The sequence below is a fragment of the Zootoca vivipara genome, chromosome 13, assembly GCF_963506605.1.
Source record: "Zootoca vivipara chromosome 13, rZooViv1.1, whole genome shotgun sequence".
Lineage (NCBI taxonomy): Eukaryota > Metazoa > Chordata > Lepidosauria > Squamata > Lacertidae > Zootoca > Zootoca vivipara.
The window spans coordinates 40,478,665-40,505,752 of NC_083288.1; the positions used below are offsets into that span (position 1 = coordinate 40,478,665).

The following is a 27,088-nucleotide window of genomic DNA, read 5'->3' on the forward strand; positions in this document are numbered from 1 at the left end:
AATGGCTCCATAAGGAGATAATGTCACAGGAACCCATGGCAAAAGCAGGCAGGAATGGATATTTACAGATTGTGAGTGAATCATTTGGAGGGCTTTGAAAAATGCACAGCCTTGTTTTGTCACCGCCTGTGCCTCTCATCCCATTTGCATCTGTCTAAGGCATTTGTGCTTTTTTTGACTTCTGGTGAAATTTATCTTCAATCTTCTCCACAAAGTACATCTGAGCAGGAAAGGACAACTAAGAACCTCTATCCCCCCCCCACATGCTTTTCATTTCCTTGTGTAATGGTTAAGATCTTGAGATATGAGCTGAAGTCAAGCACATCAGGCAAAGACATGGGAAAAGAACTCTGATGTGGGTGAGTTTCTCCCCCTACATTCCAAGATCCAATCATCGACCATATTATGATGCAGAAAGTCTTACCATCCTCCTTTCAGAAATGACAGTTGTTGAATAAGCAATATGCTCTCTCTCTCTATATGAGTCGGACACATGTGGCGCTGTGGGTTAAACCACAGAGTCTAGGGCTTGCTGATAAGAAGGTCGGCGGTTCGAATCCCCGCGATGGGGTGAGCTCCCATTGCTCGGTCCCAGCTCCTGCCAACCTAGTAGTTCGAAAGCACATAAAAGTGCAAGTAGACAAATAGGTACCGCTACAGCGGGAAGGTAAACGGCGTTTCCATGTGCTGCTCTGGTTTGCCAGAAGTGGCTTTGTCATGCTGGCCACATGACCTGGAAGCTGTACGCCGGCTCCCTCGGCCAATAACGCGAGATGAGCGCCGTAACCCCAGAGTCGGTCACAACTGAACCTAATGGTCAGGGGTCCCTTTACCTTATATATATGTGAAAATATATATCCCACCTGTCCTCCAAGGAGCTCAAGGTGGTGTGCATGGCTCTTCCTCGCTCCATATTATCCTGACAACAATTCTGTGCAGTAGGTTAGACCGAGAGTTGGTGACTGGCCTAAGGTCACCAGTGAGTTTAATAGCTGAATGGGGAATTGAACCCTGGGCTCTCAGGTCCTAGCCCAACACTACACCACTGGCTCCATATGTGTGACTCAGAATGCTGTGAGAACGGTGTTTGTTTGGCTTGAGAAGGGAATGCAGAAATAGTTGGAATCCAGGACTGGGAAGGACTCAGCTGTAGACTTTCCCTGAAAGGAAGGACATATATGATGAATGAAGAGTCAAGGGTGAAAGAGGATCCTGATGAAATGGAACAAACTAGCATAGAGCAGACCGCATTATGTGATCTGACATTTGGGTGGTCCTGACTTCCAAGTTAAGGGTTCTTTTGCTTCCAATCTTGTGATCAGGGCTGGACATTCTTCCACAGCAAGTAAGGTTGAATTCTGCAGCCTCTGTTAATCAAGTACATTTGTGGCTGCTTGATAATTTTTGGGTAGGTTATTTAACTACTGCTAGAGTGTCTCAGTTAGGTACGGAGCAAACCAGGTGGGTTGGCCAAAGGAATGATTCTGAACATAAGCTCATTTTGTTTGTCTTCTAGGACACCGACCTTGAATAATTCTACATTATGTCAACCCACTTACTCATTCTTTTGATATGCAGTCAGAGCCTATGCAACGCAAGTGTTGAACCATGACACAGTCCTATGTATAGCTGAAGAGGCTTGCAAGAGACAGCTTCATTCATTCTCTCTTCTCCAGCCCCACACTCATTCTTTTAAAGGTGTCATGTATTTGATAGGCAAGGACCACCGTTTTGTGTGCCTAATCCTTGCAGAATCCATGCATTGCATACAGAAGGCTACGGGTTCAATAACTGGTATCGCCAGTTACAAATGACTGCTTGTAAGATAGTTGGAAAGGCATGTACCTGAGACCTTAGAGTTCCACTGTCAGTCAATAATACCGGGCTAGATGGACTGATGGTCTAAGGCTGGCGAGTCTGCCACCTTTTAGGTGCTGTTGGACTCCAACTCCCATCATCCCCAAACAACTTGGCCAATTGTCAGGGCTGATAAAAGTTGTAGTTCAGGAGTATTTGGAGAGTTACAGGTTCTTTGCCCCTGGTCTAGGTCATATGTTCACATGATCTTCCTAGGTTCAAGCTACTACCATGAACCCAACAGACTTCGGAAACCATACAACCCTTACTGAATTTATCTTGCTGGGATTTGGGAATCTGGGCCATCTGGATCTCCTCTTCTTCTTTGTCTTCCTAGTGATCTACATTGCAACCATGCTTGGCAACATCCTCCTCATTGTGCTGGTGGTATCAGACCACAACCTTCACACACCCATGTACTTCTTCTTGGGAAATCTGTCTTGCTTAGAGATCTGCTACAGTTCCAACATTATGCCCAAGATGCTTGCTGGCCTCATCCTCTACCAGGGCAAAGTCATTTCTGTGGCAGGCTGCATGATGCAGTTTTATTTTTTTGGTTTCCTGGCAGTTGCAGAGTGTTATCTCTTGGCTGCCATGTCTTACGATAGGTATGTGGCAATATGCAAGCCGTTGCTCTATGTGATTGTTATGGATGGCAAAACTTGCGTTCAGCTAGTGGCAGGGGCTTGGGTAATCAGTTTGCTGGTTATTAACCTAATAATATGTTTAACCCAGCAATTAACCTTCTGCGGTCCCAACACAATAGACCATTTCTTTTGCGACTACAGCCCATTGTTAAAACTGTCTTGCAGTGACACCCACATGATGGAGCTGGTAACTACTCTTCTGTCGGGAGTGTGTTCCCTGCCACCCTTTGTTTTAACTCTGGCTTCCTACAGTTCTATCATACGAGCCATTCTGAGAATCCCGTCCACTGTTGGAAAGCAAAAGGCCTTCTCTACCTGCTCCTCTCACCTCATGGTAGTGTCCATCTTCTATGGCACGATCATTATTGTCTACCTGTTACCAAGAACGGACGCAATGCGAGATTGGAACAAGGTCTTTTCTCTCTTCTACATAGTCCTGACTCCATTGCTCAATCCCCTCATATATAGCCTGAGAAACAGGGAGGTGCAGAACGCTTTGAGTAAAGTGCTTCTTAAATTATCCACTTACAGAACTGTAGCTTAAGACGTCTGGCTACTTAGGACTGTGGCCACCTAAGTCCTACTCAGAGCAGACCCATTGAAATGAAGGAACCAAAGTCTGTCATGTCCACTGGCCACAATGGCTCTGCTTTGAGTCGGACCAGCACTAGATACAACCCTTATATTTGTCTTGAAGAGAGGAGTGTGGAATCTCAGGCATCTCTATATACAGGACATCCATCCCTCCCCAGGCCACTTGGCTCAGGTTCCCATGTTTGTACCCTCTCAAGCACTTTTGCCTGGCCAGAATGTGACCTTGAAGTGTAATGATAATGCTGGCTGGAATGTTGTGTGTATGTGTGGAGAAGAAACCTTTATGTCTTGTGTGACTAGAATGCCACTTACTGTGCAAAGATAAGATTCATATCCATTACGCAGATCACTTTCATCTCTTGACCTGCCTATCACTTGCACCTGCCCCCTGGAAGATTGCCCACAATGAAATGTGGCCCTTTGGCTGAAAAAAGTTTTCTCTGACCTCTCCTTCCTCTTAGCTGCCATGGCTTATGACCGCTATGTGGCCATATGCAACCCTCTGCGATACACGATCATGAGCAAGAAGCTTTGTCTTCAGATGGTTGGTGGTACATGGGTCACAGGGTTCCTCAACTCCTTGCTGCACACAGTCATGACCTTTACTCTACCTTATTGTAAATCTAATAGAGTCAATCAATATTATTGTGACATCCCTCCAGTCTTGGCCTTATCATGTGCTTCCACCTATGCGGCTGAGATGGTTGTCTTCATTGTTGGTGTGATTTTTGGTGTGAGGGCTTTTCTGGTGACGCTAGTCTCCTACATCCACATCATCTCCACCATCCTTCAGATCCGTTCTTCCGAGGGGAAGCGCAAGGCCTTCTCCACTTGCGCCTCCCATCTTACGGTGGTGTGCCTCTTCTATGGGACAACCCTCTTCACTTACTTAAGGCCTTCCTCCAGCCACCATTCAGATCAGGACAGGCTGGTGAGCATGTTGTATGGGGTGATAACCCCCATGTTGAACCCCTTGATCTACAGTCTCAGGAACAAGGAGGTTAAAGGGGCTTTGATGAGGGTCATCATTCCTAAACGCCACTAAAGCTGGAAGGGTGGGGGGTGGGGTTTGGAGATGTGGCTAAGATACAATGATCCTATCCTACACCATTCTCTACTAAAGTAACCCATACTCTGAAAAAGAACAGAATTTGACAATCTATTTTAAATTACGATCAATCAGCACTGACCATGAGCCCCTTTGATGCTGTCACCTGACATTACAGTACAATGACCCATACACCATTGGGTAGTTCTCCATCCAGTTCCCCATACTTGAATTATGTGAATCAATTGCACTGCAAGTTTCCCCTTTACCATGCAAGCATTGTCCCTCCACCCCCCAGCAACACTGCATGGAGTCTTATGTCCTGAGCCCTCCAAGTGGAGTCTAAGATACGTGTCACAGACCAGAGGTCAGGTACTTGGCGACTTTTGCTAGGACCTATTCTATGGCTCTGGAACGCTTTCCCAATTATGTTATATTACTTATTTTTCTTTTTTCTTTTGGCTACCCTTGGAGGCTGCTACATGAGGAGCAGGGTATGAATCCCTAGAATCACGTACAAGTAATTAGAGAACTTTATGTCATGTCAGGCTAGAATAAATTGCAGACACTAAGCTTTGCAAACAAGTGTAGATTTTACTCACAGATTTTGAAAAGTTACATCAAACAAGTCTCCATCTGTTAGCAGTAGAATGAAGAAGAAAATGTACCAAATGATTAAAAAAGAAAGAAAGTGGCTTCCTTACAAAATCCTTTCCTTTGCATTAGCAAAGATTCAGGTTGTAAAAATGCCCTTTTAGAGAGACATTTCATTCACGTGTAGCATTTGCTGTGCTGGGAGCCCAAACCACATGGCTCCTTTTTCGAGGCAACAGTAGAAAGTGACAAAGGGGTGGGCGGGGAGGAAGCAAATACACTGGTACCTCAGGTTAAGAACTTAATTAGTTCTGGAGGTCTGTTCTTAACTTGAAACTGTTCTTAACCTGGGGTACCACTTTAGCTAATAGGGCTTCCCGCTGCCGCCGCACTGCCGCCACATGATTTCTGTTTTCATCCTGAAGCAAAGTTCTTAACCCGAGGTACTATTTCCGGTTCACTGGAGTCTGTAACCTGAAGCCTCTGTAACCTGAAGCGTCTGTAACCCGAGGTACCACTGTACTGCTGGGAGCCTGTTAAACTCCACCCACTGGCGACCTGAGCTCAGGGCTTAGGTTAACCCTTTCATGCATACAAGCATGAGTTGGTTACTATATATTACAACAAAGAGATCTATATTTCAGTGTTGGAAAGTTAAATCCTCATTGTCTATTTTACTCAGTGGTCTGAATATTTTACTGCCCTTTCCACATTTGAACATGTATCTCATCACCAACAGTCCCATTTGGATATCTATTTGGACAAATGGATGACTCCTGTTCACACGTCTGTCAAAACACTCCTTTATTCATACAAGAACTGGATTACACAGGGGAGCCTAGTCACCGTGAAACTTGCTGCAAATGGTAACCAGTTATGTACAGTCACACCTCGGGTTACAGTCGCTTCAGGTTGCGTCTTTTCGGGTTGCGCTCTGCGGTGAACCGAGAAGTACCGGAATGGGTTACTTCTGGGTTTCGGCATGCGTGCATGCGCAGAAGCACTAAATAGCACTTTGCGCATGCGCAGAAGCGCTGAATTGCGACCCGCGTGTGCACAGATGTGGATTGCGAATGCTGCGGGTTGCGAACGTGCTTCCCGCACGGATCACGTTCGAAACCCGAGTGTCCACTGTATTTAACTTTTCATCTTTTAGGAGCCAGGCCACTGCAACGGGAAGAAATACCTTAATACTGGGTTAGGAGCTGTTGGGATCTGTGGTGAGCCACTGAGCTGCAGGTAACAGCTTCTCAGTGATGCACCCTGAGGTCCTAGACTCACTCCTTATTTCCAGGCCACTGGATCCTGTTAGGGTTAAAAGCAAAATCAGCAGAAACTGGTTGAGAAACTTACACATAGAGACCAAGACTTAAACAAATGCTTGGTTTAATGGAGAAAGTAAAAATAACAAAAATTATTTTGTTATCTGTGTATATTCATGTTTAGTTTTTGTAGAAATTAGTATATCATCTACAAACACACATAATTTGGTCACAGAATTTCCATTTTCTTTTGTAAATACACAGTTATCTGCCTTGCCTTGTGTAAAGCCAAAATTCAGCAATTCCTTCACTAAAGTCTGATGCCAGTTTTTACCACTCTGATGCAAACCATAAAGTTTGCACACTACTCCTTTAGTGGCGATTACGCCATCAGGGACACGCATAAAAATTTGTTCTTCTAAATCTGCAAACAAATAGGCAGTTTTTATATCTACATGATAGACAGAATGTCCACGCTGGGATGCATCTTTTAACAAAAGTTTAACAGTTTCATACTTTATGCTTGGTGAGTAACACAAATCATAGTCTTCACCTGGGATTTGCTGGAAACCTCTGGCTACTAACCTAGCCTTGTACCTTACAACTTCGTTTTTATCATTCATTTTCACTTTATAAACCCATTTTGAATCAATAACTCTCATGTCTGGGGTTTGTGGTACAAGAGACCAAGTGTTATGCTCTTTTAAAGAAGCTATTTCAGCATCCATAGCTTTGTACCAATTTACAGCTTCATGCAAAGGTAATTTTTGAACATCGTTTTAGCATTTTGGCTCAAAAACTGCTTTATTGGCATACACAGTATATAACTGCTCTTTTGAAAACCGTCTTGGTTCCTGTCTCTTTCTGTCTGAACGTGTTAGTCCTGAAGAAGAGCTAGGCCCTTCAGAATCAGTAGAACTATTTGGACTTCTAGCTTCAGACTGTAAATTGCTATCATCAGACTGATGAGACTCTTGTGGGCTTTTCTTACTTTTAGAAAACTCAGAAGAACTTAACCTTTCTTTAGGTGTCTGTGTCTTTAAATTTTCAAACAAATCACCAGACACAACAGGCTTTTCGTCTTCAGATTCACTAGTATCCCCTGCTCCAGCTTCTCCCTCTTCTACTTCTACTTCCTCCTCATCAGCATTTTCTAAACCATCACTATCTTGAAAAATAGCAACTCTATTCCAATTTACAGTTTCAATCATGCTTCTGGTAATATGAAATTTACCAGTTGCTGGTACATAAACTCTGTATGCCCCCTGCTGGTAGCCCATAAACTTTCCTTGAACACTACGCTCATCCAACTTGTGTCTAGCAGGGTAGTGAATAATAACGTCTGAACCCCAAATTCGCAGGTATTTTAAATTAGGGCGTTTTTTAAACAACATTTCATAGGGTGTAACATTTAAACTAGAATGATAGGATCTGTTTTTAACAAAAAGATAGGCATGAAAAGATTCCGCCCAATATTCTTTCCCCAAATTAGCATCATGCAAGTAAGTTTTAACACCTGCCTGCAAATCACGTTGCACTACTTCTACAATCCCATTCTGCCAAGGACTTCTAGGGCAGGACAACTCGTGAACAGCCCCCTGCGCTTCCAGGAAATGTGAAAATTCCTCAGAAACAAATTCTCCCCCCCTGTCAGAAAACAAATGCTTTATAGGTTTGTTAAAGTGGGTTTTTACCCAGTTGCAAAAAATCTTGTACTTCTCAAGTGCTTGTGACTTTTCAGCAATGGTGTAAACAAAACAATATCTGCTGTACTGATCAATAAGAGTAAGCCAATATTTTGAATTTCCTAAGGAAGGAGGGAGTGGCCCTACTAAATCACAATGCACACGTTCAAATGGCTCTCTGTCTTTATCACATCTGTGAAATTTAAATGTCCCAAAAGTCTATGCGCCTCATGAATGCATCCGGAGTGAGGCTTTACATTTCTCAGCCCCTGACTTGGCTGGGTTACTCTACAGTTCACAGGTGGCTGTGAATGCTTTTTAAAATATAGTCTATATAAACCTTCAGACTCTCTGGCATACAATACATGCTTTCCCCCTTTGTAGAACTCACATAGTGATTTTGTGAAGCACACAGTTACTCCTTGGCGTGCAAAGCAACTTACTGATAATAAATTGTCCACTGATGGGCAGTAAGTGCAATTTGCTATTGTGATGTTTAAGGAGTCAAGTTTCACAGTACCTCTGCCAAGCGACTGTAGAACGTCGGAGTTGGCCAGATGAATGGTGCCAATTTCCTCTTCGAAAGAAACAAACAGACTTCAGTCGTTACAAAGATGAATTGACGCCCCGGAATCTACTATAAACGATTTCCACGTGTCATCTTTAATTACTTTACGACCTAATTCACGAACATGGAACGCTCGCGGCTCACGTCCATCTTTACGATGTGCTGCCGACTGCTGGGTTGCTGTCTGTGATTTACGAAATGGAACGGACCCTGAAGCATTTTGCTTTTTAAATCTGCAGTCCCTCGCAAGGTGCCCCTGCTTTTTACAAAACCAGCAATGTTTGGAAGTTTTGAAAGCAGATAAATCACCACAGACTTGCATGCGGCGTTCCTCATTTTTAGAAATAGGAGTGCTAATCCCACAAGCCTCCCTTCTGTCCAGCTCGCCCATCAATCTTGCTGTTACCCCTTCCACAGTTAATTTTGCTGGAGGTACAGCAGATATCTGACTAGCTATGGCATCATAGTCTTCACCAAGAGAACAAAGAATAATAAACACATATTGAATGTCAGTTATATCTACGTCTCTTTGAATTAGTTCGCCGCGTATCGCCTCCAGACGTCTTAAATGTGCTGCCAGGTCGCCTCCAGGCTGCAGCCTTGTCTGGTACAGGCGTTTAAAAAATGTTAGAGCAGACGCTGACTCCTTTCTAATGTGCACTGCCGTAAGACTGTCCCACATTTCTTTGGCAGTTTTCTTGTTTCTTATATACACAACTTGCTGATCACTAACAGACAAGTTAATTAATGCCCTTGCTTTAGCATCACCTTTCGACCAGGCATCGGTCATAGGAGCAGGAGGGTCCTCGGTCACGTACTTCCACACATCACGGGAAGTTAGAAGTGCTTCCATGCGAAAGGACCATAAACTGTAGTTCTCGGCCGTTAGCTGCGGGAATGTTAAAGCCTTTTCAGCCTCAGCAACACGGTCTGCCATGCTGGAACTTTTCAACCACCAGCCCACAAAACCGTTGCAGCAGAAAAGAGGAAAAAACCTTTCTAAACCTTTCTCCAAAAACTAACATGTGCAGTTCCACACTCAACCACTGGGCCCATAACCAAGATGTTAGGGTTAAAAGCAAAATCAGCAGAAACTGGTTGAGAAACTTACACATAGAGACCAAGACTTAAACAAATGCTTGGTTTAATGGAGAAAGTAAAAATAACAAAAATTAAATTAAGCTTGCACAAAATACCCGCACAACCAAACCACCCACCAAGAGCACACTGGGAAAACGCCCAGCACAGAGGCAACACACAACACCCCTGATATACCCTGCATCATCAGCTTCACAGCAACACCTGTAGAGCTGCTTCACAGCTGCAGAGCCCCAGTCATTAAATCTTTCCTGACTCTTAAAGGTACAGTGAAACAATAATGACACTTTTACACAATCATTCAACTCCATGGGTGACTCCTGTTCACACGTCTGTCAAAACACTCCTTCATTCATACAAGAACTGGATTACACAGGGGAGCCTAGTCACCGTGAAACTTGCTGCAAATGGTAACCAGTTATGTACAGTCACACCTCGGGTTACAGTCGCTTCAGGTTGCGTCTTTTCGGGTTGCGCTCTGCGGTGAACCGAGAAGTACCGGAATGGGTTACTTGCCGGTTTTGGCATGCGTGCATGTGCAGAAGCACTAAATAGCACTTTGCGCATGTGCAGAAGCGCTGAATTGCGACCCGCGTGTGCGCAGATGTGGATTGCGAATGCTGCGGGTTGCGAACGTGCTTCCCGCACGGATCACGTTCGAAACCCGAGTGTCCACTGTATTTAACTTTTCATCTTTTAGGAGCCAGGCCACTGCAACGGGAAGAAATACCTTAATACTGGGTTAGGAGCTGTTGGGATCTGTGGTGAGCCACTGAGCTGCAGGTAACAGCTTCTCAGTGATGCACCCTGAGGTCCTAGACTCACTCCTTATTTCCAGGCCACTGGATCCTGCATGGCAGGAAGACATATAACTGGCTTCTTATTTCAACAGAACTTTGCTCAAGCAACATGGTCTTCCACATCTCTGGAATATTCTTGTACCCTTAGTTGTACTATTATACTATCCCCATGACTTTCCTCCAGGCCACAGTTTTGGTTGGCCCTCGGTCCAGTATACCTGAAGGAGTATACTGGACCCCCATCGTTCTGCCCGGACACTGAGGTCCAGTGCCAAGGGCCTTCTGGTGGTTCCCTCGCTGCGAGAAGCCAAGTTACAGGGAACCAGGCAGAGGGACTTCTCGGTAGTGGCGCCTGCCCTGTGGAACACCCTCCCACCAGATGTCAAAGAGAAAAACAACTACCAGACTTTTAGAATACATCTGAAGGCGACTTCCAGCGAGGCACTCTCACGAGGCAGATCAGGGAAATTTTCTCCGCTCCTGGCTGGGGACTAGGGGGGCAGTTTCGGCGGACCCCTGCCCCCCAGAAAAGGTCTGAGAGGACAGTTCAGACCAGAGGTGACCAGAGCAGCGCAAAAAATGAGGGTTTTTTTGAATTCCCGGCACTGAAAAGTGGAAGGGAAAAGAAGACCCCCCCAGCACATGGAAGAAGGGCCGCCTCAGCCAAGTGACGCCGCGACGATCTGGTGAGTGGTGCTGAACTCTCCGTTTCTAAGGCTGCGCATAGCTGACCCCCAAATAAGGCTATAAACATCAATAAACACTAATAAGAGACTTAATTAAGAAGCGGAAATACAATATAAGAGAACAAAAGGGGGCAGAGATAAGATTGAACCAAGAGAAAGCGGTGGCTGAAATAAAAGATTTAAAGCATACCGGAGCTCCGTGTTTACTCGATGGGCTGGAGTGCAGGAAAGATCTTCATATCGGTAAATACATACTTTTTATAACGCTGTGTGCAGAAGTCCAAAAACCGGGAGGACAAAGTAAGCGACTGCCTAGGGAGAGCATTAAGCGGAGGAGGGGATTTAAATCCCCAGCGCTTAAAGAGAACTGCGTTGAAAAAACTGTGTTTTAAAAACAAAACAAAAATAAAAATCCCAGGCAGAGAAACTAATAGCCAAATATATACAAAACAAAGGAACTGTGAGATTGCAGGGGAGGCTGAAATACAAGTTAAAATACACGCGTACCATAGCAAAAGGCAGAAAACAAGAGCGGGAACGGCGGTGGGAGAGAGAAAGAACGAGAGGGCTTTTGAAAATAAAACCAAAATGCAATAAAAGGAGAGCTAAAAAGAGAAGCAAGAGGAGGAGAAAGAAGACGGGATCGAAGAGGGGAGAAATCAGGAATACGAGGGAGAGCGCAGGAGAGCGCCGAGAAAATAAATAAATAAATAAATAAAGGATTAATGGCGATGAAAGAGAGTTAAAAAGTGCTGAGCACACTTCCGCCTTCTTCTTGCTTAGAGGAACGATAGAGTTTATACATACTACAGACGTGGAAGGAAAACACAGTGGCGTCTAGTGTACGCAATAGGAATCTCACAGAAACTTGGAGAAACGCTCTCACAGAGACACCCAGTGGAGGGACAAGGGAACTGAATGAGCTGTAAAATGAATTGAATGTATTGAATCTAATGTATTGAATGTATCTCTCTCTCTTCTTTTTATATATATCGGAATGAAAAGGATGAATTAAGAGTGTGATTACCCCTAAACTCCCAGGAATCAAGGTGTATAATTAAATGTGTATAATTAAGAATTTTAACTGATAAAAAGGAAAATTATTTTATTTTTATAAAATTAAAAGTTTGAAAGGTTAATTAGATTGGATCAATTAGATTGGATAATTAGATTGGATTAATTAAAGATTATTTAATCAATTAATCAATTAATGATAGAGATCAGTTAATTAAATTTGTGGTTTGATTTAAGGTGGGATATTGTGTGTTTTAGCTGCAGGGGGGATTTTGATACCTTCAAAAAGGGGGGAAGGATAAGGTGGTATTTAATTAATCAATATAGGGTGGGGACAGCAATTGATTAATTCTGTACATTGTGTATATAGAGGAAGAACCATGACATCAACCAAAAAAGGACAATCTCAAATGACAATCCCAGCAGCTCTGGCGAGAAGACAATCCACTCCGGAAATGGACCTTAATGCAGATATTAGAGAACTGATAATAAACATGAATAAAACATTGAATGACAAATTGGACAATATGGGACTCAAAATAGAACAGAATTCTAAATTAATTGAACAAAATTCGAAAATAATTACGGACTTATCAGGACAGATAAAGGATTTAACAATCAAAAATATGGAGACTGAAAAATCAGTGGTGGAAGTAAATACAAAAGTGATGAAACAAGAGGAGATGATGAAAGACATTACAAAGAAAATCCAGCAAGAGAACAGAGATTTAAAGAAATACCAAGATACCACTAATGTGGGAATGAGTCAATTGAAGCAGGCCCAGGAAGAAATCCTGGACCAAATTGCGATTTTGGAAATGTATCAGAGGGAGTTAATTTTGAGATTTAGGGGCGTTCCGGAGGTGCAGGGAGAGGACATCATGAGTAAATTGATAAAAGAACTAGCGGAATGGCTAGGTGTAAAAGAAGAAGATCTGATCATGGATGTGGATAAAATATTTAGAGTAAGACCGGAGGGGAAAAAACAATATAGGGGTCCAGGAGATTGTCTGGTGTATCTGAATTCCAGATTGCTAAAGGATAAGATATTGCAAAAACGGAGATTGAGAATAGATGGCCACAATGTAATTATATATAAAGAAATTCCAAAGCGCATCTTGAAGAAGAGGGAAAAATATAAGGATTTAACAGATGCGCTGAAATTGAAAGGTATCAGATTCAAATGGCTAGTCCCGGAAGGTCTGTCCTTCACCATTAAAGATACAAGGAAGGTTATCAGATCAGTGGACACGATGGAGAAGGTTAGAAGAACATACAAAAAGGAACTGGGGGAGGAGGGGGATCCGGAAAGAGAGGAAGAGGAAGGAGTAGGAGAGGAGGAGGTAGAGAGATTGGGGGAAACAACGTAAAACGAACATAAAACGAAGAACCATTTTATAATTGACTTTGCTTTTTTTTGGTTTAGAATTTCTGTTGGTGACTCTGTAAGGTAATCAAATAAAGTGATTAAATATCTTCGATTGTAGTGAGTATAAGAAATGGAGCTTAGAATAATATCCTGGAATGTAAATGGTCTGAATGATAAGAAAAAAAGAAACAAAATAGAACATATATTAAAAAAGAAAAAATGGGATGTGATCTGTCTGCAAGAGACACATATCGCACAAAAACATGAAAGGATTTTGATTAACAAAAGATTGGGGGAAGAATATATAACTTCAGATAAGGTAAAAAAAAGGGGAGTTGTCATGTATATAAATCCCAAATTAAAAGCTGAATGTAAATTTAAAAATCAAGAGGGAAGGATATTGGGGGTACAAGTAACTAAAGAAAATAAGAAATTACTCCTAGTAGGAATATATGCCCCAAATGGGAACCAAGGACCCTTTTTTGAGAAATTGCAAAAGAAATTAGCTGATTATAACAATGATGACATGATATTAATGGGGGATTGGAATGGGGTGACATCAGTAGAGTGGGACAGATCCCCAAACAATGCTAAATCAAGATTAAAATCAGGAAGGTTACCAGTGGCCTTTTTCCAATTGGTGGACGATCACGGATTGGAGGATGCATGGAGGGTGAAAAATGATAAAGTGCGACAGTATACATTCTATTCGGAGGCTAACAAATCTTGCAGCAGAATCGATGCCATATGGGTCTCAAAAATTTTAATGACAAAAATTTCTAAAGTAGAAATAATGCCAAAATCCATCACAGATCATAATCCGATAAAGCTGGAGTTAAAAGGGAGTAATAGAAGGAATAAAAGTTGGAGGATGAATGAGTGGTTATTAAATGATGAAAAAATAGTAAAAGAGGCACAAAAAAGAATGAAGGAATATTTTGAAATAAATATGACTCAAGATATAGATATAAGAACGGTTTGGGATGCGGGGAAAGCATACATAAGGGGCTTCTACATTCAACAGAATATAATACAGAAAAGAGCGAAGGAGTTTAAGTTAAAACAGATACAGAAAGAGATAGAACTAAATGAGGGGCTATTAAACAAGAATCCAAGGGATAAGGAATTAAAAAACAAAGCCAAATTATTGCAGTCTCAACTATCTACACTTTTGTCGGAGGAGTTAGAGAATAAATTAAAGTGGATGAAGCAAAAAACATTTGAAAGCGGGAACAGGCTAGGAAAACTACTCGCTTGGCAAATAAAGAAAAAACAGAAAGAAAGATATGTGAACAAAATAGTATATGAAGGGCAGGCATTAGATACAGAGGAGAAAATTAAAGAGGGTTTTTTGAAATTCTTTAAAGGATTATATAACAAAGGCCAGGAAACAGAACAAGAGGTAACGAAATATCTACAAGGGAAGAAAATCCCCATGGTAAGTCAGGAAAAGATGAAGTATTTAAATGGAGGTACACCAGGCAATTGCAAAGATGAAAATAGGAAAGGCACCTGGCCCGGACGGGCTAGCTGCGGTACATTATAAAAAGTTGAGGAATCGCTAGTGTTGCCACTGAAAATCCTAATGAACAAAATTATGAAAGAAGGCTCAATTCCAGAATCCTGGCAAGAAGCCTCTATTACACTAATACACAAACCAGGAACGGATGGAGAATTGGTAAACAACTACAGACCCATTTCTCTGTTAAACAATGACTACAAGATCTTTGCGGGAATCCTAGCTAATAGATTAAAAAGGGTTATGAAAGATGTAATAAATACAGATCAGTCAGGGTTCCTGCCAGGAAGATATATAAAAACCAACATGAGAGTACTTATTGATTTAATAGAATACTTGGAACTTAGACCCAGCAAAAGGGCGGGTTTTGTATTGGTGGACGCGGAAAAAGCATTTGATAGCCTATCAAGATGCTTTCTTTATAAGGTTTTGGAGATGGCAAGGCTAGGGGAAGATTATTGTAGGGGAGTTAAAGCAATATATCAAAAGCAAATCGCAAATATAATTATAAATGGAGATAAAACAGATGGGTTTGTAGTGGAAAAAGGAACTAGGCAGGGGTGTCCTCTTTCACCGATATTGTTTATTTTATCATTGGAAGTACTGTTGAATCAGATAAGGGCTGAAGAGGAAATTACTGGAATAACATTAGGAAAGGAAATTTTTTAAGTGAGAGCCTTCGCGGATGACATCCTAATAACTACAGAAGATCCAGAGAAGAGCATTAGCAAAGCATTGGAGGTAATCAGAAAGTTTGGGGAAGTATCGGGATTCAAATTAAATAAAGAAAAAACCAAATTATTAATAAAAAATGTACAGGAAAAAGACCAAAAGAAATTAGAAGAGGTGGTGGGGTTAAAAATTGTGAATAAAGCTAAATATTTGGGAATAGATATCACTATGAAGAATATCAATTTATTTAAAAATAATTATGAGAGAGTTTGGAGGGAAGTTAAAAGAGATTTGGATAGGTGGAACAAATTGCAATTATCATTGTGGGGAAGGGTTTCAGTTATCAAAATGAACATATTACCAAAAATGCTTTATCTATTCCAAACTATACCGGTTATAATAAAAGAGGATTGCTTTGACATCTGGAGGAAAGACATAACTAAATTTATATGGCAGGGGAAAAAACCTCGTATAAAATTTAAATTGTTGACACAAAAGAAGGAAAAGGGGGGGCTCTCATTACCAAATTTAAGATTATATTATGAGGCAGAATGCTTAATATGGATGCGGGATTGGATGAAATTAGAAAATACAAAAATTTTGGATCTTGAGAGCTTTAACTCTAGCTAGGGTTGGCACACATACCTGAATTATGGAAAAGCTAAAATAAATAAAGAATTCACCAACCATATACTAAGAGGGGCATTATACAAGGTATGGGTCAAATATAAAAGGTATATTGAATTGAAAACGCCGTCGTGGATCTCTCCCATAGAGGCTTATGCAATTAAAAAATTAACTACTGAGAGAAAATGGCCTGTATATAAACAGTTAATAGAAGAGCACCAAGAGGAGTATAAATTAAAGTCATATGAAGAATTAAAATGTTATGGTATCAGTAATTGGCAGTATATACAGTTGGTCAGTATATTTAGAGCAGATTTGAAAGAGAAGTCATTCAAAATAAAAGCAATCTGCTATCCAGAACATATAATCTTCTACTGGTGTGGGATTTATTTCAAGAAGAGACAACAGAATCTATGATTAAATGGTCCCAGGATCTCGGTCAGACAATACAAATTGACCAATGGGAGAAATTGTGGAAGCAGGATATAAGATTTACGGCTTCTTATAATATAAAAGAAAATTTTATCAAAATGTATCATAGGTGGTATTTAACACCTGTAAAGATGGCCAAAGTATATAAATTAAAAAATAATTTATGCTGGAGATGCAATGGGGAACCTGGCACATTTATACATATGTGGTGGACGTGTCAAGAAATAAAAAAGTTTTGGTTAATGATTCATGAAGAATTAAAGAAAATGATGAAAAAAATCGATAAAGAAAAAACCAGAGATCTACCTATTAGGTTTATTAAGTGAAGAGATCCCCCAAAAGAATAAGACAGTGTTCTTGTATGCGTGCACAGCAGCCAGGGTTCTAATAGCTACATATTGGAAGACATCCAAAATACCAACAAAAGAAGAGTGGATAAACAAGCTTAGTGAGTATCTATTAATGGCCAAGCTGACAGCAGCCTTGAGAAATCAACCGAAACTAAAATTAAGAAGCGAATGGGAAAGTTATGATGAATACATAAAAAAAAATTTTCTAAAAGAGGGCATGCTCACATGCTTAGAATAAAAAGATATGAAGGGATATAAAAGATAAAGAGTGGAGATATAAGATAAGAGTGACAGAGGAATACAGGAAAGACAGAATGCATGCAGAGAATATATGTAAGTGATGGATTATATTTATAAAATTGAAACTGAAGTGAAAACAGAAGTCGGGTAAATAAAGGAGGGAAGTTTGTGGGGGAGGGGGGAAGGTGATGAGGGGTGATTGGTATTTGGTGAAATTTTTGTTGGTTTGTTTGCTTTTATCGTTACTATTATTATTTATGGATATTACGGATTATTCTTTATGTTCATTGGTTTATAGATTATTTGTTTATTGTTTATGTTGAATTGTATAAAGATTGATGCTCAATAAAAACTTATTTTTTTAAAAAAATAGAATACATCTGAAGGCACCCCTGTTTAGGGAAGCTTTTAATGTTTAACAGACTATTGTATTTTAATATTTTGTTGGACGCCACCCAGAGTGGCTGGGGAAACCCAGCCAGATGGGCGGGGTATTAATAATAATAATAATAATAATAATAATAATAATAATAATAGTAATAGTAATAATATGCTCTGCATCCGCTTTGAATGCTGTTTCCAGACTCAAGTTTGTTCTTGAACAGTGATAATCTCTGTTGTTTGCCTGCATGGATGTGTCTGTATTCAAAACCTTTGATTGCATTGCTGGAATGCAGCAGACTGCAGAAAGTTCAAAGTCCCATCAGTTGCTCTGCCTATTTTTCGCCTCTCGCCACTGCAGTCATGGGAAGGTTTCTCACAAGGGGAAATAGTCCTTGTGTGAAAAGAAGTTCTTTCTCCTTGTGTTCTAGAAATGCCCTTAAAGTGTGCTTTCATATCCCCTGTGGAATGCGAGGGAAATAATGAGTCAGAAGGAAGAATTGCTTGAGGGGAAGAAATACAAGCAGTTTCCCTTTCTTGAGACCATTAAGGAGATTGAAGCCTAAAGAAGACTGGCGAAGCTTGGAGAAGTCCTTTTGCAGTAAGCGAGAGCCGCACTTCTAAGACCAGGAAGATGAAAATTGCACCCTGGAGGATATAGTAGCAGACAAAAAGATCGGGCTGGTGAAGGATCTGGAAATTAGGGACAGAACTGGGAAAGAAAGGAAGTTGTTGAAGGAAGATATAGCTAATGGCTCCATAAGGAGATAATGTCACAGGAACCCATGGCAAAAGCAGGCAGGAATGGATATTTACAGATTGTGAGTGAATCATTTGGAGGGCTTTGAAAAATGCACAGCCTTGTTTTGTCACCGCCTGTGCCTCTCATCCCATTTGCATCTGTCTAAGGCATTTGTGCTTTTTTTGACTTCTGGTGAAATTTATCTTCAATCTTCTCCACAAAGTACATCTGAGCAGGAAAGGACAACTAAGAACCTCTATCCCCCCCCACATGCTTTTCATTTCCTTGTGTAATGGTTAAGATCTTGAGGTATGAGCTGAAGTCAAGCACATCAGGCAAAGACATGGGAAAAGAACTCTGATGTGGGTGAGTTTCTCCCCCTACACTCCAAGATCCAATCATCAACCATATTAAGATGCAGAAAGTCTTACCATCTTCCCACCTGTCCTCCAAAGAGCTCAAGGTGATATGCATGGCTCTTCCTCTCTCGATAGTATCCTGACAACAATTCTGTGCAGTAGGTTAGACCGAGAGTTGGTGACTGGCCTAAGGTCACCAGTGAGTTTAATAGCTGAATGGGGATTTGAAACCTGGGCTCTCAGGTCCTAGCCCAACACTACACCACTGGCTCCATATGTGGTGGAGAACGGTGTTTGTGTGGCTTGAGAAGGGAATGCAGAATTAGTTGGAATCCATGACTGGGAAGGACTCAGCTGTAGACTTTCCTTGAAAGGAAGGACATATATGGTGAATGAAGAGTCAAGGGTGAAAGAGGATCTTGATGAAATGGAACAAACTAGCATAGAGCAGACCGCATTATGTGATCTGATGTTTGGGTGGTCCTGACTTCCAAGTTTTTTGCTTCCAATCTTGTAAACAGGGCTGGACATTCTTCCACAGCAAGTAAGGTTGAATTCTGCAGCCTCTGTTAATCAAGTACATTTGTGGCTGCTTGATAATTTTTGGGTAGGTTATTTAACTACTGCTAGTTATGGGGAGGGTAGAGTGTCTCAGTTAGGTACAGAGCAAACCAGGTGGGTTGGCCAATGGAATGATTCTGAACATGAGCTCATTTTGTTTGTCTTCTAGGACACGGACCTTGAATAATTCTACATTATGTTAACCCACTTACTCATTCCTTTGATATGCAGTCAGAGCCTATGCAATGCAAGTGTTGAACCACGACACAGTCCTATTCATAGCTGAAGGCTTGCCTTCTCTCTTCTCCAGTCCCACACTCATTCTCTTAAAAGTGTCATGCTGTTGGACTCCAACTCCTATCATCCCCAAACAACTTGGCCAATTGTCAGGGCTGATAAAAGTTGTAGTTCAGGAGTATTTGGAGAGTTACAGGTTCTTTGCCCCTGGTCTAGGTTACGTTCATATGTTCACATGATCTTCCTAGGTTCAAGCTACTACCATGAACCCAACAGACTTCGGAAACCATACAATCCTTACTGAATTTATCTTGCTGGGATTTGGGAATCTGGGCCATCTGGATCTCCTCTTCTTCTTCGTCTTCCTAGCGATCTACATTGCGACCATGGTGGGCAACATCCTCCTCATTGTGCTGGTGGTATCAGACCACAACCTCCACACACCTATGTACTTCTTCTTGGGAAATCTGTCTTGCTTAGAGATCTGCTACAGTTCCAACATTATGCCCAAGATGCTTGCTGGCCTCATCCTCTACCAGGGCAAAGTCATTTCTGTGGCAGGCTGCATGATGCAGTTTTATTTTTTTGGTTTCCTGGTAGTTTCAGAGTGTTATCTCTTGGCTGCCATGTCTTACGATAGGTATGTGGCAATATGCAAGCCGTTGCTCTATGTGATTGTTATGGATGGCAAAACCTGCGTTCAGCTAGTGGCAGGGGCTTGGGTAATCAGTTTGCTGGTTATTAACCTAACAATATGTTTAACCCAGCAATTAACCTTCTGCGGTCCCAACACAATAGACCATTTCTTTTGCGACTACAGCCCATTGTTAAAACTGTCTTGCAATGACACCCACATGATGGAGCTGGTAACTACTCTTCTGGCGGGAGTGTGCTCCCTGCCACCCTTTGTTTTAACTCTGGCTTCCTATAGTTCTATCATACGAGCCATTCTGAGAATCCCGTCCACTGTTGGAAAGCAAAAGGCCTTCTCTACCTGCTCCTCTCACCTCATGGTAGTGTCCATCTTCTATGGCACGATCATTATTGTCTACCTGTTACCAAGAACGGACGCAATGCGAGATTGGAACAAGGTCTTTTCTCTCTTCTACATAGTCCTGACTCCATTGCTCAATCCCCTCATATATAGCCTGAGAAACAGGGAGGTGCAGAATGCTTTGAGTAAAGTGCTTCTTAAATTATCCACTTACAGAACTGTAGCTTAAGACGTCTGGCTACTTAGGACTGTGGCCACCTAAGTCCTACTCAGAGTAGACCCATTGAAATGAAGGAACCAAAGTCTGTCATGTCCACTGGCCACAATGGCTCTGCTTTGAGTCGGACCAGCACTAGATACAACCCTTATATTTGTCTTGAAGAGAGGAGTGTGGAATCTCAGGCATCTCTATATACAGGACATCCATCCCTCCCCAGGCCACTTGGCTCAGGTTCCCATGTTTGTACCCTCTCAAGCACTTTTGCCTGGCCAGAATGTGACCTTGAAGTGTAATGATAATGCTGGCTGGAATGTGGTGTGTATGTGTGTAGAAGAAACCTTTATGCCTTGTGTGACTAGAATGCCACTTACTGTGCAAATATAAGATTCATATCCATTACGCAGATCACTTTCATCTCTTGACCTGCCTATCACTTGCACCTGCCCCCTGAAAGGTTGCCCACAATGAAATGTGGCCCTTTGGCTGAAAAAAGTTTTCTCTCTGACCTCTCCTTTAAAAGATATCATGTTCCTTTGGAAGGCCCAGGTTTGGGCAAAGCGTTATGAGGCTGGAGCTTAATTCACCTGCATCTCAAAATTATCTTGTTTCTTTTGAAATATGATGTGTCATTTATCATTCTAGTGCTTCCGTGGGATTGGAGTGAAATTGACTGTGCTCATTCAAGATGAAATTCTACATTTCAGGTCTGAAAATAGGTACAATCCACTGATTTGATTCTGAGAGCAGAAGAAGCATTTCAGAAACTTTCATTTAATTGGCTAAGAAACCAAACAAACCCCTATTCTAGATGTGGAAAAAGACTCAGAAGTTTGGAGCTGACTGAAGAACACTTATTAGTGCAGCAAAATTCTTTGAGCTGTGTTTATGTGCCAGCTTGGCCCCGTGACTGTGGGTGCCCAGGGCCATGGGTGTCATGAAGTGTGCATGGCCCTGATACTAAAATTTGTGGGTGCTCGATCCCTTCATGAGGAATTTTGTGGGTGATTGAGCACCCAGGGCCCCAGGGAGCTGGCACCTATGTATGTAGAAGGCTGAGGGATCCACTGGCACTTCTGAAATCTCTCACTGCTTGGAGAGATTGGGGTGCACGTAACAATATTTTGCTGATAATTGTGAAAAAAATGCACAAATACAACACAATTTGTGACATAAACAAATATAGTTTGAGAAGATTAACTAAACCCAAAAAACTAAAAGGAGCAACTCGGGAACATGAAAGCTTTTTTTTATAAAATAATTTTTATTGATTTTATATAGCAAAGAAAGACATACAAAACACATTCTACCTTCTTCTTTCTCCCCTCCACGAGCCCCCCTCTGCCACAAGAGAGCCCCATGAACAGAGAACAGTCAAAGGCAATCCATTATGTAATTGAGTTCCCCCCACTCCTCCCCCCCGAGCCCCCCCTGCCACTAGAGGCCCCAGGATGGTAAGGAAAAGTAGAGGCGGGTATCCACCCAACTAGTTTTCCATAATTGCCTTAAAATCTAAAAAGAAAAAGAAAGAGAGAGAGAAAAGCAAAAAAAGAAGAAAAAAGAACAAAAAGGAAAATAAGAAAACCAAAAAAGAAGAAAGACACTCATCTTATTTTTAATCCCTTGGTAATATCTTAGTGACTTCCTCATATCCCCTCTTCCTGGTTGTTCATAATTTCTATTTACTAATCTTAGCAGATTTCTTCATTCCAATTTCAATTCTTATTCTTGAGCACACATTCCAATGTCTACCACATTCCTCCTGAAAGCTTTTGTGATATTTGGCATCACATCACAGGCAAGACATTACATCACATTACATGGAAGGTCATGCAGAAACCCCATACTTGTTTTGCAGCGGAGAGTGGAAGAAATTATTCTGATCAGGGTTACATATGCAGTGACACATGTGTGTACAAGCTCATGCTGGATCCTACTGCGTGTGGAACAAAGCATGGATGATGATATTTATTGAGTCATCCCCCCATCAACCTCTATTTATTAAAGAGCTGCACTGCATCTCAGTGGTATAAATACTTCTGTTGGTATATTAGTGAAACCAGAATTCTTTCTATTCCATCTATAATAAGGTTGGTGACAATTTTTAATAGTCTGAGCTGCTTAACTGCTGGAGACACAGCTCTCATATTCCCAGCTCCAATGCAGAGCCTTCCTGAACTGAGGAATCAACCAAGCCAACAGCATACCCTCTTTGAGTTCAATTCTCCCTAACATGTAGTTATGCTCTTATGCATCATAGGGAATAAATAATACAGGCAAGCCCCAATTTGCATGGGGGTTGTGTTCCTAGCCCCCCCATGCATCGGGAGAGTGCACATAAGCCCTTGTTCTGCCCCCATTCTTCCAGGCCCAAAATGACCCACGTTGGTGGTCACATGTCAATTGAACACATGCAGAATGGTCACCGCCTATACTGTACAGCAGAGTGGTGTAATGGCTAGAGTGCCAGACTAACACCTGGGAGACCAGGGTTCAAATCGCCACTCAGTGATGAAGCTCACTGTGTGACTTTGGGCTCTAACGTAACCTCACAGGTTTGCTGTGAGGATAAAATGAGGAAGTGGGAGAAACATGGGACTCAGCTACACTGACAAAGAAACATCTCTTTATATGTGTTGTTTATGCATTCCAACAGGGGGACGCGGGTGGCGCTGTGGGTTAAACCACAGAGGCTAGGGCTTGCTGATAAGAAGGTCGGCGGTTCGAAACCCCGCGATTGGGTGAGCTCCCGTTGCTCGGTCCCAGCTCCTGCCAACCTAGCAGTTCTAAAGCACGTCAAAGTGCAAGTAGATAAATAGGTACCGCTACAGCGGGACGGTAAAAGGCGTTTCTGCGTGCTGCTCTGGTTCACCAGAAGCGGCTTAGTCATGCTGGTCACATGACCTGGAAGCTGTACGCCGGCTCCCTTGGCCAATAACGCGACATGAGCGCCGCAACCCCAGAGTCAGTCATGACTGGACCTAATGGTCAGGGGTCCCTTTATGCATTCCAACACCGTGACACCGGATGGCGTTGTGGAGTCCCATTTTTGCTAACCTGATTTCTCATACAAAGTTTGCAATGTGTTTAGCTGAAATGCTTCTTTGATGGGTCCAGCCATGCATACCACCTGGATACAAAAGGATGGATATAAATGTAATTAACAAAAACCAACCAACAAAGGAAGTATCACCCACCCACTCCTAAATCCAAGAGAAACTCTTAGGACTGGTGTCAGAGGTCAGCATCCCTGGGCTTCTACTGAGGCCCACATTCCAGAGGGAGGAGGCACTGGTAACCCTTGATGTCCCCAAACCTTGTTGCTCACTGTCACTTCCTGGTCACCACCAGCACTCTGCAAACAGGGACACTAGTGAAGCAATAGGGCAGCAACCTCCACTTGCCTTATGCTGTTTCTGGGTGGTTGTGTGGCTGGAGGTGAGAGGAGGCAAGTGAGTAGGCAATGAGGATATCAGTGAGGGGGCGACGGATCCATTCAGAGCATCTTCTCCCAGGACTCCCCAAAGCCTGGAGTCATCACTGGCAACCACTGGGAGGTGGAGGAAAGGGAATAAAGATGCATTGCAACACACCTGCCCACCCGCCCACCATTATTATTTAGCCACCCTCCATGCTGAACCTCAACCGCATGACAAAGATATCCTTATTCCTGCAGGTGTCTTAAGAGAATGTTCAGGCATCTGTTCAGTTTTATTGGTTTACTAGCTGGCCCTGCCACGCGTTGTGGGGGCTCAGTTTGTTAAATGGAGCCTCAGAGTCCCACTTTAGACTCCCCTCACCTTCAGAATCCCCCTGTTTTTCGTGTGTTATGTTTACATAGGCACATCCCTGTGTCTCCCCCACCCTGTTCCGACCTATTACCTATCCCTGTCCCCCTCCCCCCTCCCCTGGTTCATCCCTGCTCTTGGGCCCACCCTGTCCCGACCCATGAGCTATTTGGCCCCCCATCCCCCGCCCAGGCAGGCCCCTACCTCCACTCGGCCTAGTCTGCAAAGCCGAGCTTAGATACTGTGGAGAGGGCAGGTTTCATCCCTGTGTCTCCCCCCCACACCCTGTTCCAATCCATTACCTATTCCTGGCCCCTATTCTCTCCCCCCAGGCAACGCCCTACCTCCACTCAGCCTAGTCTGGAAAGCGGCCTAGTCTATAAAGCCGAGCCTGTGGAGAGGGTAGGTTTCCTAGGTGTATTACCAGTGTAGTCGTCACTAGAGGGTGTTGCAATCTCTCCTGTGCTCCCAGCATGCACTTGTGGATGATTTGTGAGTTCTGGAACACGGAGTTTTTGGGGTTTTACCTGGCGTAGCTGACACATCTGTGTTTGAAAACAGTCTGGGGACAGTCGCGCAGTCACATTTGACTTTGTGTCCAAATTTCAATGGTATTGGGCAAGCGGTTTTGTAGAACATAGGAGATGAAGGAACATACCCAGTTTACATTTATATATATATAGATTCTCTGTGATTTATTTTATATACACCCCTTACAGATGCTAATGATTAGGTAGTATATAAACGCCTTAAATGTTATTGTTATTCTTATCATCTCAATTTCTTACCTGTCCTTCACTATAAAGTCCCTGGGCAGGTTATAACAATTTAAAAATACATTATCAATGGATTCCTGCTGTAGTGCAACAGATAAATGGAATTGGTTTGATACAGCTTGATTATTATCTAAGGAACACCTCCCTTCCTTGCCATTGATTTCTTGAAAGCAGCTTTTATCTCTTTGTTCCTAAGACTGTAAATAATTGGGTTGAATGATGGTGTCACTACTGTTTAGAGGAGAGAAAGGATCCTGTCGCTGTCCAGGGAATAGACTGATTTGGGTCGAACGTAGGTGAAAGTGACAGTTCCGTAGAAAAGAGAAACGACAATGAGATGTGAGGAGCAGGTGGAGAAGGCTTTGCGTCTGTTCTTGGCTGAAGGCATCCTTAGGATGGTGGCGATGATGAGCATGTACGACAACAGGATGAGCAAAAATGGTACCAGGATAAAGAACACAGTTACCGTAGCAACTGCCACTTCATTCTTGAAGGTGTCAGTGGTAGCCAGTCTCAAAACGGGCAGAATATCACAGAAAAAATGGTTGATTCTGTTAGGGCCACAATAGGGAAGAGTAAATATAGAAATGGACTGGCCCAAAGCCACCAAACTACCAATGGCCCATGAAATAGAAGCCAGCAGAGCACATTCCTTAGGGCTCATGATGCAGGTATATTGCAGAGGTTTACAGATGGCGACGTAGCGGTCAAATGCCATGACGGAAAGAAGGCAACACTCAGTAATACCAAAGAAAATAAAGAAATACATCTGAATCCCGCAGCCTACAAAGGATATGGTCTGATTCTCTGACAGTAAATGTTCAAGCGTCTTTGGGATGATGGATGTGGTGTAGCCGATTTCCAAAAAGGACAAGTTCCAGAGGAAGAAGTACATTGGTGTGTGAAGGGTAGGCTCGGCAACCGTGATGATCAATATCAGGCTGTTCCCAATCAATGCCACCAAGTAGAATATGAGTACCAGCAAAAAAAGGAGAGCTTGCATGCTCTGGAAGTCTGAGAAGCCCACAAACACAATCTCGGTCAAACAGGACTGGTTGCCTCTTTTCATGTCATCATCCAGAGGGGATCCTGGAGACATAACAAGAGCTGCAGATAAAGAGACGAGGGTTAGAATTACAGGCAACCCCTGATTTGTGTGCGATCGTGTTTGTGGCCCCCGTGTGCATTGGTGGAATGCACATAAGCCCACCCGCCCTGCTACACCCTGTTCCGCCCCATTCTGCCCTCTTCTGGGTCCAAAATGTTGGAGGTCACGCATCAACTGAATGCTTGCAAAATGAGTACCAACCTGTAATTCAAGTACCTTAGCTATGTCAAATAGAAGATTTACATCCTGATTTTTCTGTTTTTACTCAGAGGTAAGTCCCGTTGAGGGACGCGGGTGGCGCTGTGGGTTAAACCACAGAGCCTAGGGCTTGCCGATCAGAAGGTCAGCGGTTCGAATCCCTGCGACGGGGTGAGCTCCCGTTGCTCGGTCCCAGCTCCTGCCAACCTAGCAATTCGAAAGCACGTCAAAGTGCAAGTAGATAAATAGGTACCGCTACAGCGGGAAGGTAAACGGTGTTGCTGTGTGCTGCTCTGGTTTGCCAGAAGTGGCTTGGTCATGCTGGCCACATGACCCGGAAGCTGTAAGCCGGCTCCCTCGGCCAATAACACAAGATGAGCACCGCAACCCCAGAGTTGGTCATGACTGGACCTAATGGTCAGGGGTCCCTTTACCTTTACCTACCGGTAAGTCCCGCTGAGTTCAATGGAGCCAATCCCTTGGAAAAGTATGCAAGGGATAATAGTTTTAGTATTTGTGAACAATGCATTTTGTGTGACTTCGCAGTCTTGCAACTAACCTAAGATCAACTCTTGTTGGACATACGAACATAGGAAGAGTCCTGCTGGATCTGACCAAAGGCCTCTCTCATCCAGCATCCTGTTCCCACAGTGACCAGCCAACGG

General features: G+C 42.7%; 4 protein-coding genes across 4 annotated transcripts; 3 read left to right on the forward strand and 1 right to left on the reverse strand.

Annotated features, from left to right (window-relative positions):
* The first annotated feature begins 2,088 nt into the window (after nt 1-2,088).
* LOC132592957 (olfactory receptor 11A1-like) lies at nt 2,089-3,048 on the forward strand. Its single transcript, XM_060281255.1, has one exon. The coding sequence runs from the start codon at nt 2,089-2,091 to the stop codon at nt 3,046-3,048; it is 960 nt and encodes a 319-aa protein (XP_060137238.1).
* Nucleotides 3,049-3,540: 492 nt separating this feature from the next.
* LOC132593139 (olfactory receptor 5V1-like) lies at nt 3,541-4,143 on the forward strand. Its single transcript, XM_060282231.1, has one exon. It carries the CDS (start codon nt 3,565-3,567, stop codon nt 4,141-4,143), a length of 579 nt encoding a protein of 192 aa, XP_060138214.1. The 5' UTR covers nt 3,541-3,564.
* A 15,462-nt stretch (nt 4,144-19,605) lies between these two features.
* LOC132592958 (olfactory receptor 11A1-like) lies at nt 19,606-20,565 on the forward strand. Its single transcript, XM_060281256.1, has one exon. It carries the CDS (start codon nt 19,606-19,608, stop codon nt 20,563-20,565), a length of 960 nt encoding a protein of 319 aa, XP_060137239.1.
* Nucleotides 20,566-25,352: 4,787 nt separating this feature from the next.
* LOC118095544 (olfactory receptor 10A4-like) lies at nt 25,353-26,186 on the reverse strand. Its single transcript, XM_035136794.2, has one exon. The coding sequence runs from the start codon at nt 26,184-26,186 to the stop codon at nt 25,353-25,355; it is 834 nt and encodes a 277-aa protein (XP_034992685.2).
* Nucleotides 26,187-27,088: the final 902 nt, after the last annotated feature.